The sequence below is a fragment of the Musca domestica genome, unplaced genomic scaffold, assembly GCF_030504385.1.
Source record: "Musca domestica strain aabys unplaced genomic scaffold, Musca_domestica.polishedcontigs.V.1.1 78, whole genome shotgun sequence".
In the NCBI taxonomy this organism is placed as follows: Eukaryota; Metazoa; Arthropoda; class Insecta; order Diptera; family Muscidae; genus Musca; species Musca domestica.
This window is the reverse complement of record NW_026712403.1, coordinates 2,281,276-2,293,289: the sequence shown is the minus strand read 5'-3', so window position 1 is coordinate 2,293,289 and position 12,014 is coordinate 2,281,276. Positions and strand designations below refer to the sequence as shown.

The 12,014-nt window shown below is 35.3% G+C and overlaps 3 protein-coding genes across 3 annotated transcripts; 1 reads left to right on the top strand and 2 right to left on the bottom strand.

Annotated features, from left to right (window-relative positions):
* The first annotated feature begins 3,029 nt into the window (after positions 1–3,029).
* LOC131806497 (NADH dehydrogenase [ubiquinone] 1 beta subcomplex subunit 1-like) lies at positions 3,030–3,806 on the top strand. The gene is made up of 2 exons (XM_059130631.1): positions 3,030–3,171; positions 3,363–3,806. Exon 2 carries the CDS (start codon positions 3,540–3,542, stop codon positions 3,702–3,704), a length of 165 nt encoding a protein of 54 aa, XP_058986614.1. The 5' UTR covers positions 3,030–3,171; positions 3,363–3,539; the 3' UTR covers positions 3,705–3,806.
* A 2,115-nt stretch (positions 3,807–5,921) lies between these two features.
* LOC131806493 (FUN14 domain-containing protein 1-like) lies at positions 5,922–6,859 on the bottom strand. The gene has a single exon (XM_059130627.1). The coding sequence runs from the start codon at positions 6,689–6,691 to the stop codon at positions 6,161–6,163; it is 531 nt and encodes a 176-aa protein (XP_058986610.1). The 5' UTR covers positions 6,692–6,859; the 3' UTR covers positions 5,922–6,160.
* A 1,216-nt stretch (positions 6,860–8,075) lies between these two features.
* LOC131806524 (TRAF2 and NCK-interacting protein kinase-like) lies at positions 8,076–10,728 on the bottom strand. The gene has a single exon (XM_059130657.1). The coding sequence runs from the start codon at positions 10,641–10,643 to the stop codon at positions 8,310–8,312; it is 2,334 nt and encodes a 777-aa protein (XP_058986640.1). The 5' UTR covers positions 10,644–10,728; the 3' UTR covers positions 8,076–8,309.
* Positions 10,729–12,014: the final 1,286 nt, after the last annotated feature.

Below are 12,014 nucleotides of genomic sequence, written 5' to 3'. Positions count from 1 at the left end.
TTTATTGAAATGTATCAATACATTTTTCAACCTTGTTAGCCCTGCCAATTAAATGTCAAATTTACAATATGCACATTTCTGCTCGGCCAAATTCATGTAGCTAAAACAAGCAGAAATGTGCACCACTCAGCGCCATTTTTTCTCGAGAGAGCTGCAAGTTTTGCTAGTTTTTGGAGTACGGGAACGCGTTGTAGCAGAATTAGTGCTAATTAGTACTAATTTGCAGGTTCTGGAACACAACTTATATTAACCTCTGATATGCGTCGTATAAAAAAATTAAAAAATACACTTATTTTTCATAAAACATTTTAAAAATTTTGACATATCAATGTTCCCAATCTTTGATGCATTTACCTATATCCTTCTACCATGCGTATAAGTTTAAATCATATCCACTCAACGCTTAGAATTGGCATTTGAAATCGAGTGGATTTAGTAGTCTAAATGTGTTGAAAATATCATATCAAAAATGCAGTTGAGATTCCATCGATCGTCTTCCTTGACTTGCAAGCTAAAAACTTCCGCTTTATTGTAAGAAGAACTACATATTGTAGCACTACACACATAAAAACAAAGCGATCTGCCAAACATTTACTAAATTTCTTTATTTACATCTAATATTTTGACGGGCTTCGCCGACACTTGTTCCCTGTAGAGTTATATCCATGGTACAATTTCAAAGGTAATCTCTACTATAGATTATAATTCTTTTATTTCATGTCCCTTCATTGTCAAATTTATATTTTGTAGTTCTTCCTTAAATACGGGCGTAAAGCTGGCAAGATTTTTCCTTTTATTTCAGACCAAATATTTTGTTACTTTCACGCCTTTTAGAGGGTATAAAAGTCAAAGCAGAATGTAATCTGAAACTTAACACTGAAATGTTAGTCTAATATGTCATGTAAGACTTATTTATGGAATGGTTGAATTTGTGAAGACAATATCACGTCTTGTTTGCTACAATACTGGTAAAAGTCTGTCATCCCTCATTTTAGTTGTATTGGCATTGTCAAAACAAATTGTCAGCGAAGTTTTCGTTTTAGTACACAATCCATATAGCAGTTATTGTGAACATTTTGGCAACATTTTTAGCTAGTAATTCTGTGGATTTGACCCCTAAAGGTGAACCTAAGGTAAAACCTTATTCGGGGCCTACACAAGAACTAAAATCACCGGAAACGCTTAGTAAAGATGAAGGGTTTGAAATCTTTATATTAATATGGTAAAGTCCAAGAACAGCTAAATAAACTTGGTATTCCATAAGTATGGAACGTAGAACCAAGGAAATTCAAAAATATAAGTTTATTTATTACAATTATAATATTACAATTTTTTTTCAAAATTATTAATTTGACATTTCATTGTCAAAATTTATGTTAATAATTCCATTATATATACACAAATTAAAGATGGGAACCTTTTTTCTATTTGACAAGGTAAATTACAGAAAATACCGAGATGGATATGCTTTTTTGAAATGACTTTACCTTCTTAATTTTACCATGCGAACATGCATAAGTCGGCTTAGAATGCAATTCAAAGGAGTAGTTTAACTTCGAATGAATTAGGAAAAATGCAACTCTGTACCCAAGTTTTTAATCATAAAACATTTGGTTGGGTTTATATTAGAATTTTTCATAAAATGTTGTATATTGGATGAAACCCACAAGATTTGAATGAAATGAAATACCACAGAATGGTATCCAAGGTGGTAGAATAATATTGTTTAAAATCGCAAAACTTATTACCTATTTCACTCGAACAATGCATTTTTGCTGCATTTGAACTTGAAATAGTTTCAAATTGTCAATATTTTTTTAAAATGATGTTCTATATATTTCAAAAGATTTATTTCGTTTTTACAACATGGTAGAATAATACAGGTAACAGCAAATGTTGCTGCACAACAAAAGTCAACAACAAGTGTCACAGTTATATGTCCAAAAATGTAACAAAAACAATTAATTTTCAATAAATTATTTTAATTTAAAAAATATACATTTTTGGAATTTGGATTATTACATTTATAATGACTATTAGTAGTCAAACAAGTGTTCACTTGTAACGGCAGTGAAATTTTTTATGAAATTATCATTTATAATTTACTAGCCGAACCCGGTGCGCTTAGCTACACCTTTTTATTTTATATGCATTATCGTATCATCGTATCATTATATCATATATCGAATATTTTTTGGTTTAAAAAAATAAAACAAACTCAACATTTAAAAAAACGTAATTGCTGTAATACTTTAATGCGTAAACAAACAAATAGCTCGGTGTACCAACGCGCGAATATGCCAGGAACAGCTGACTATGAGAAAAGCAGGAACATGCCAAATTTAGTCCGCATACATGAAGGGTTTGCCCGACTTCTGCCAATTTTGTGTATATTTTGAAAATGTATTTGGTTACGCTTTTTAATGCTGTGCCCATGGTACAATAAGGAGGTAGAACAGCTTCGTAAAACTACAGAAACACAGCTCTGAGGCTATGCCCGCTTCCTGTCAAATTTGAATGCAACAAGTTTATTTAATATTTATTTTATTTAATATTTTTTTATTTATTTTTATTTTTTTATTATTTAATATTTTTCCTCATTTTTAAAATCAATAAAACAGCGGAAGAAATGAATGAAATGCCTAGATCTTAACAGTTCTATCTTTCAATTCCATGAAAAAACTGGTGAATAGCTTTAATGCACGTCTCGCCATTTACGCGTCTTCCAGTCATTGTTTTTGAAAATATTCTGTTTTTATTTTTCAAAACAATAAATACATACACAAAATTAGCAGAAGTCGGGCACACTTCGAAAAAAATTGTAATCAGCTGGTAGCTTTACCTTACCTTTTTATTGTACCATGCTTATTATAATATATTGGATGATGCATTATTAACAAATTTTGTTGCTTTCAGTATTGCGTTTTTTAGTTTAATCAAAATGCTCATTCTTGTATTAGTTGCTATTGCTAGTGTAAAACAGCCTTGAGAACTCTTGCTTGATTTTCATATGCTACGTTTACGTTACGTTACGTTTTAAATGCTGGCTAACTCAATTTCATGTTTTATTACGCTTGGCAATACCACCAAGACGTCAAATAAGGAAATAAGAAACGTCAAAACAAAAAGAAGAAAAAAGAAAAATAATCTAAAAAACACGCAAAATTTTAGGTGAGTTGTGTGAGGAAACTGTTTGTTAATTCCTAAAAATAATAAAAAAAGAATTGAGTATGCAGTAAATAACTCCTAAAATTATCGGCAATAAATCTAAAGTATTTTTAAAGGAATTTACAAACTCACCATCGACAAAATTTTACAAACTTTTTCTGGAACTTACGTAATGTCTTGTGTTTCCTTTGCAGCACTTCATGGCCGGTAGTGTTGTTGCACGTCTGGCAAGAAAATACGGAGCTGTTATATTCTTCCCAACCGTCACCGTTACAACTATCTACGCCGACTGGTCTCACAAACAGCAGTGGAAGCGTGAACAAAAGGAAATTGCTAAAATCCAAGAGCTCTTGAAACACCAATAGATCAAAATGGTTTTGGGTCTTGATAAACGCTACGTTTGGGGTGTACTTCCCTTGCTTGGCTTCGCCATTGGTCACTTCCTGGATCAGAAGGAAACCGAGCGTATGACCAGATTCAGAGACAAAAGTGCTTTGTACGGTCGTCCCGAGGGTCGGGCACAGCCATCCTGGTAAAACAGCTCTGTGATGGATTAGAGTTTAAATTGTAAATTTATACGAAATAATCGAAAAAAGAGGTTTAAAATAAAAATAATGCGATCTGTCGCTTAGAAAGCTTTTTTTGTATTGACATTCGGTATTTAAATGGATTTAAAAAATTCATCAGAAGTTCACCTTTTTATAATGTAGCTTAATCCATTTGAGTAAACTCGGAACTATAGAATCTATAAATTAACGCAATTATATTTTTAGGATTTACAGGATGCGTCCCGCAAAAGGTTGTTTCCAAATAATATAAAGACCAGTAAAGAATGAAAAAAATAAATCGGGACCGATTATATGAAACCGTACACTACTGTATGTTTAGAAGTGGCTTTAGGCTTTTTTTGGATTTATTGCAAAGTAATCGTTCCAGTAAGATGGTTATTGATCGGTATTTAAATTTGGGTGAAACATACATGTGTGTGGGACCTATGTCTGAATCGTTTTCTCTCGTACCAAATTATAATTTCTATGATCGGACCTAAATCGCATGTTACAAACTTCGTATTATATAAAGAAAAAATACCAGGTTGAATCATTAACACCAAATCGGAGGGAAAGTATACGAACGTTATTTCTTATTAGCCAAAAATTGGCTGAGGTATTTTAATCTCAGGTAGTTCCAGCCACTCAATAATTCAATGAGCGTAATTGTCTCAGTACCACTGAAGAAAAACAGTGACATCAGAGAGTAACCAATAGGGAACATAAAAGTAAGACTCTTTGTTGTTTGATCCTGTTCTAGGCTTTATCTAATAACTTATATTTAATATCAGAGTGCATAGTACGGTCATTCTAAGTCGAGGCTCGCCAACTTGCAGCATTAATTCAACGCCTTGTGCTAAATTCCATATGGTTCAGGAAGACATTATACATTCTTTGCATAATAAATGTAAATTGGATTAAAATCTATATGACATCTGAGTTCAAATCTGAACCGATTATCGTCAAATAGGGTTTATTACTGGGCCGGAAAAATTAACAGTGCCAAATCAATGGAGCCAAAAATACAATTTGTACATTATTTACAAAAATGCTTGTGCTTAAATCGACAAATGCAGAAATATGGGTCCATTGTATGTTACAAACAATGTCACAGTCATAATACCATGTACCACGCGTGGTGTATGGTATATGAACACCTGGATGAAAACTAATTATATATAAAACCAGTAAAGTACAAAAGTCGCACGGGGTCAGCTTGTTGATTCCCTACACCACCTACAAACATCAAACTGGATAAAACAAATATATGAGAGCTATGGCTATATCTGTGTCTGATTTGACACATTTGGTGCACGTGAAATCGGATAACATATATATGTGAGCTATATCTAAATCTGAACCAATTTCCACAAAATTTGGCAGAAGTATTTCTGAGTTTCATCTGATATCCTGTACCAAATTTTGTACATATTTCGGCTGAGAGAATACCTAAATAGCAAGTCAGATGAAACATATACATGGAAGCTTTAACAAATTTGTCACAAAAAAAAGGAACTATGGGTCTATCTCGCCCCCTTCTCCATATTACAAACAAATACCCTGTACCAAAGTAGGACATAAAAACATATTTTAAAATTTATATGGACATCAACAACATTTGGCAATGAAAGCGGAACAAAAAATGCTTAATTTAGTCAAAGAACTTTAACATTTTAAAGGTTTAACTAGATTTTTCACCGATTTGGCTGTAACTTGTTTTCTGAGGGTGGAGCAATCATTTATGTCACGGCCAAAAATATCCTAAAACTCTTCTCAGTTTTCTTAAATATATGCCAGATTTTATCTTCATTGTACGAAAAAGATATTTCCACAGTTATTAGAAATCGATCTAATCTCGGCAAATCTTAGACCTGTAATGATTGTAGACTTAAACTAACTTTTTTTATTTAATCCCCACAGAATAGCACCCATCACTTATCTACCGCAAAAAATATGTTTGTTTACATATCTGTTATCTAGGTTGGTTTTTTTGAATAAATTTTATGCACATTCATTTATATGGCGGTCATATACATGTGACAATGTTGTATACTACACCTCTGCTCTACATATTGATGCGCATTTTTGTCTTATGTCTACATACTAAATAAAATAATAAAATGCGTTATATAAATGTGACTAGTCATTGTTAAAATTTGACTATTTTTTCCTTGGCTGATACACCAAATTGAACAATTCCCATAATTTAGGTATATTTTTGTTGGTTTTTATTCGATTGAACGCATTTTAATACTAGTTTAAAACATACATTAATATTTAGAAATATTACATACATATAAATTATAAATATCCTTTGTAATTATTAAATAAGTGCTGGAAATCAGGAGTTTAGGGGGAAATGAAATAAGGACGAAAAAGGGAGAAAAATAAATCACTTCAAAATCCACATTTATGCAATTACTTTCATGGCATGTGATTACTATTTAAGAGCTCGCAATGCCCAATGCAACACCACCTACGAAGGCAGTTAGGAAAATGTGCAAATCATTTATTTTTGGACCATTCTCGTCGCCAATGAGAGAGCTGTACCATTTCTTGGCCTTCTTTGTCTTGTTCCTGAGTAGCTCTTCGGCACGATCTAACTTGCGGTCCAATGACCTTTCGGCCTTGTCCACCCATGATTTTTCCTGGCCGGTAACAGCCTCCTCTACTTTATCGGTAACTTTGTCCAATTTTCGGCAAATCTTGGACCAATCGATTTCAATCACGCCCTCTTGATGTGCAATCTCCATGAGTATGATGCCACCGCCAATAGCAAAGGCGGCAAATTTGCCAACTTTCATTGTGGCAAAGCCAGTTGCCCATCCAGCAGCAGCTCCAATGCCAATTTGTGCATATGCCGATCTGGAGCTGATGTCGCCCAAGATGCCTCCCAAAAACTTAGATGCGTCATCGGACATTTTTTCAATGTTTTTATTTGTTTGGTTCTTCTGTGATTTCGCCCAATCGCTCATAATATGTATTAATGCAAAGCAAACAAACTTTTTCGCGTTCTTAACAAGTAATAACGATTTTTGCTTCCTTTTTAATGCAATTTATCGGAGAGAAAACGCAGGTGATCTAATAAATATGCAATTCTTTTCGTCTGAATATAGAGAACTGAGTTGAAGAAAAAATGTTTAACGGCGTGAATAACAAAGTGGTTTACAAAGTCGATGTGCGGGGACTAGGCTAACGCCGACAAAATGACTATTTGTTGGCCACCTCTCTCTTTCTTTAAAATTACCGCAACATTTAATTAAAACTAAAAAATTGATAAGTAATCTTGTTGAATTATTCAAAAATATAAGAATAAATATAATTCATACAACATTTTTTTTCTCCTAAATGTTTGTTTTCAGCGGTGTTAACAAGTATACGCTTAAGATCTTGCCAACTGAAGATGAGTAGCTTCCGGATACCTCAGAAATTGTTGATGCCATGTTCTATTTTTAAATGAATGTTACCAGATTTAAGTATTTGATAAGGCATATGACTTTTTTGGGCAATTTGGTATATAAGAAACTAGTTTTTTGGTCTAATCCAGAACTGCAAGAATGTAAAAGTTTTTACTACCAATATAAGGTGTGTCTGGTTACTTTTCCAGCGGGAATTGTCCAGCAACTTCTTTCTGAGAGAAAAGGTAGTTTTATTCTCTTTTGCAAGGAAAATGCGAAACGTAAACAGACGATATTCCTGCAGAAGCTTGCAACTAATCAGCTGATTTGTCAAAACAAACCAATTTGTCCCCATAAGGAGAATTAAAACAAAAGAAGCAATACCAATTTTACAAGTTTTTTAAATAAAAATGTTGGAAATAGTCTTTTATTTCCTTATTACATATTAATATTTACGTTTTCCACATTTTTTAAAGTTGTTCTCCAAAAACAATTAGTCTTTCAAATTCCAAAAAAAAAAAAAATATTTTCAAATTAAAAGCACAAAAATAAATAAACAAACAATAGAAAACATCTGATTAAATGTCGATAAATGAGAAGAAGAAGAGTTGCAAGTGATTGCAAGAAGAAATTTGTCCAGCACACTATCACTGAAAGAACTGTCAAAATTTCTCTCTCCAACCGCTCCCTTTTGCAGAACTTTCGGGTTAACAGACGACTTCCAGTAACAATTGTTACAAATTTTAGGGTAACCAGACACACCTATAGATTCTCGCAGGTTCTGGAACAGTGTTTTGTGTTTTTAAAAGCATTTCTTACATCTACTGTATATGGTATTTTTGGCTCCACTTTCCAAACAAATATAAATATTTGGACATGACTCAAGTTTTCGCAACGCTCCCTTTGAAAGTTAAAAACCCAAACTCTCGATAATAAAATGATATAAACAATTGGTTTACATAGATATTTCAAAACAATTTATTATAAATGTTTGCTTGTCGTCTAATAATTTATATTAAAAAATTATTAATCAGTTTATTTAATGTCTATATTAAACTATATCTTAAAATTATTGGAATTACTTCCAAATCACAAATCTTAATTGTTGTATTTTAATTCCTTGGAAGAACATATACCCATGGCAAGAGAGTAAGGGAGGGAGGGGAACAGTTTTCTATCAATGAGCACCACACTTTCAAAGTACAATCTGTTCCCGCATTCCAATGGGACCATGATGATTTGTTGGTGCCATTAGTGAACGTCGCATACGATTACGCTGCAGGGTGTTACGTTCACGTACCGATTGACGTATTTTGTGGCGAGGAGCCATGCTGCCTTCATTGCCGGCAGCATTCATTGCGGCCAACATCTCAAAAGCAGCCTTTTTATGTTCTTTGGTCCAAATGTTGGTCAAATCTGCAGTTTCACATTTCGAAAGAATGCGTTCTTCTTTCTGTGGCTGCGGGGCAAGACGTTCTTGGGCCGTTGTTACTTTTTCAATGATTAATGGTGCTGATGTTGGTGGCAGTGTTGATGGGGCAGATTTGTTGGTTTGATTATTGTTGGGCGCCATTGACTCCTTGTTATTGTTACGACTTAAACCGAATATCGAAAGAATCGATTTGCGTCGATTTGTGGTCGATGAACCAGCGGAAGTTGCAGAATTTGTGGTACTTGAACTTTCATTGGAGTCATCGCTGCCCTTACTCGATACACTGGTTTGCATTTGATTCGCACTGATGGCAGCCGATAGTTTACATGGCTTAGACTCAATGTCATAGGTAATGAACTTCTTGGGTGATTGAAATGTGACTTTACGTAATGCAGGAAAGGCTTTCGGGGCGGGCAGTGAAGCCAAGTTTAGTTTGGCCACTGTGGGTTCATGCAGTAAAGTGGTATCGGTGGGTTCGATAGTACAATATGTCTCATCGGGATTTACTGGTTTTCGGGGTGGTATTGGTGGTGGCAGTTCTGAGGCTGGTCTCATATCTGGCAGTGATATCCGTGATCTTTCATTAACACTGGATGGTCGTTGACTGGAATTTGTTTTGGCTATTTGATTTTCATTGAATGCCTTGTATTTTTCCATCAGACTTTGTTCGAAGGCTATCAGGCGTTTTTCTTTTTCATTAAGTTGCTGTTCCCTGGAATTGAGAGCTTCTTCTCTTTGTCGAAGCAAAGATTCCTGGGCACGAATTGCATGTAGTCTTTCCTGCAGAACTCCATCGAATATATCTCTTGTCAACACATCTGGGGATAGGCCAACGCAATGTTCTTCTTGGGGAAAATATCGGGGCTTTATTGTCTCATCTATTGTGGCATATTCTTCACGTCGTATAGTCTCATACAGCTCTGGATCGGACAGTTGTAATTTGGGATTAATGGGAAATATTCTACGTTTGGCTGAATAGAATAACTCCTCTCGCAGATCAGGTGTAAAAACACCCGTTATACTCAAACGTCGTTGACCATAACCTTCGTGGAAACTATTCTGCTCGGAATAGACAGTGCTGGAGAAATCACGCAGAGGGCTATATTCCAATTTACAGCGAACATCGCGTTCGTCTGTGGTCACATAAAAATCTTGCTCCACACTCTCAATGTCGATCAAGCGGGGGAATTGGTTACCCAAATCATTGATGTTACGTACCAGAATTGGATGTCTGGATATAACTTCAATGCTGGGTCGCTGTTCATATTCCACCTCCAGCATAAAGGCAATAATCTCTTGCAGATCTTTGGAATAGATTTCGGGAATTTTACTGAACTTTCCATTTGAAATATTTGCAGAAAGTTGGGTAAATTCTCTGCCTTTAAATGGAGGACGCAGAGCACACATTTCATAGACCAAACATCCCACAGCCCATACATCCGATTTGCGATCGTATTTTGAACCCTTCACCATTTCCGGGCTCATGTAGTAGGGTGTGCCAACAAAGGTTTCCGCAAAAGATTCGTTGCGCTTCAGCATACGGGCCAATCCAAAATCTCCCAATTTCACATTGCCCTCCAGGTCGAGGAAAATATTGGCTGGTTTTATGTCGCGATGCAAAATTGTGCCTTCTTTGATTTTATTGTGGCACACCTGCAGGGCCCGACACAGCTGAAATAGAACTCTCCAAATATAACGCTCCTCGAAACGTTTATTCTCAGCCTTGGCTTTGGCTATGAGCTGCGACAAATCGCCACCTTCACAGCATTCCATAACAATGAATATGGATTTGGCCTCATGATTGACCAAATGATGATAGTATTGAACAATGTTGGGATGTTGCAATTGCCGTAGCACACGTATTTCCGAAACAAGCGACTCTTTTTGCGATTCACTTAGCTCATCGTAGTCCATGCCTTTCCAGGCAAACAACTCGCCCGTTTCCTTGTCACGCACCTTAAAACATGTTCCGAAGGCACCGTTGCCAATTACCGATATAACTTCATAGTCTTGTAATGTTTTCTTGGCAAACTGAGAACTGATATCCAAGTCATGGGAGGAGGATGATGATGAGGTTTTCATTTTTTCGACACTCATTTTGTTCACATTTATTTTGTGCGCTCCATACAACCGTACCGTACAATCTCTAAAATTCAACTGATTTTGTAACCGGCACCAAGTGAAATGATTTGAGCCGATGCCGATGTCCAAGACAAAAATCTCTCTACCTGACGAGAGAGCACTCTTCATTGAAAGGAAATCTAAATCCCGGCTTGAAGCGGCGCACAGTAGGTGTGGGGATTTTGGTTACTCTTCTTCATTACACACTGGATATAGGCTTTCTCAGAAGGGTACAACACGCACACATACCAACATACTTAAATGTTTGTATACAATATTAACAACGATAAACAATGTTTGTCCACCACCACCACCGGCACCAAACAGGTATGGAAGCAGAGATTTGATCTCTTCGATGTTCAGAACAACCCAACAATGGGACAAAACAATTGTAGGTGTTTGTATGTTTGACTAACTATGACTATGTATGTAGCTAGCTGACTGACTGTTAGGCTCCATGTTGAGTTACCGGTTTCATGGCACTTTTCGCTCGGACTCTCTCTCTCTCTGTCTCTACGTGATGTATACAAATAAAAACCGTTGGATCTAATCTTCGACGTGATCAAGTCAGCACGCCTTCTATGGCATGGCTGTTGTTATTATTGTCTTGTACCTTTGTATAGAAAATCTTTAATTGGTTTGTATTGTTTTGAAATTTTAATTTTCCATTTTGTGATAAAGAAGAAAAAAAAAAAAAATAAACGGACTTGACCTTACTTTTGTGGCCTTACGTGTTAGATGCGCATAGATGAAAATAGGAAATTTTTTTCTGCAAATCCTTTGTGTGTCTCGACAGTTGCGTGAGAAAACTGATAAATACTATGATTACGGATAGTTTCCTCTTACATTGGTGTAACATGATATTGTTTGTTGTCTATCCGTATCCTTGGTAATTTCAGCACAATTGAAGGCCACAATCATCTTAAAAGATTTGAAGTTATACTGTTTTAAGGTTCGAAGGATTTTGGTCACAAAAAAGATTTAGAGGTTTCTTAGTTGGTATTTGTGTGACATAAGTTCGCATACTGTACACAAGTATTTAGAATTTAAAGGAAGTGGAGAATGTCGGCTACATTCTACGTGATAAGTCGACAAAGACTATTGTGCTTTAAGAGGGCGGTATATTGCAAAACACATTTTTTACGGTACAAAACTTCTCTTTCGGGTCATGCTATCAATGGTATAAGAAGAAATTGAAATCTAGCGAAGTACCACGCATCCAGCCAGTATGCTACTCGTTTCCCTCCAGTTATACCTGATACTTCCTCATAATGGTGGCGCCCGATGGACCAGTTGCATGTAATTTATAAAAGATTCTCTTTATAAATTTTACTTTATAAATATCAG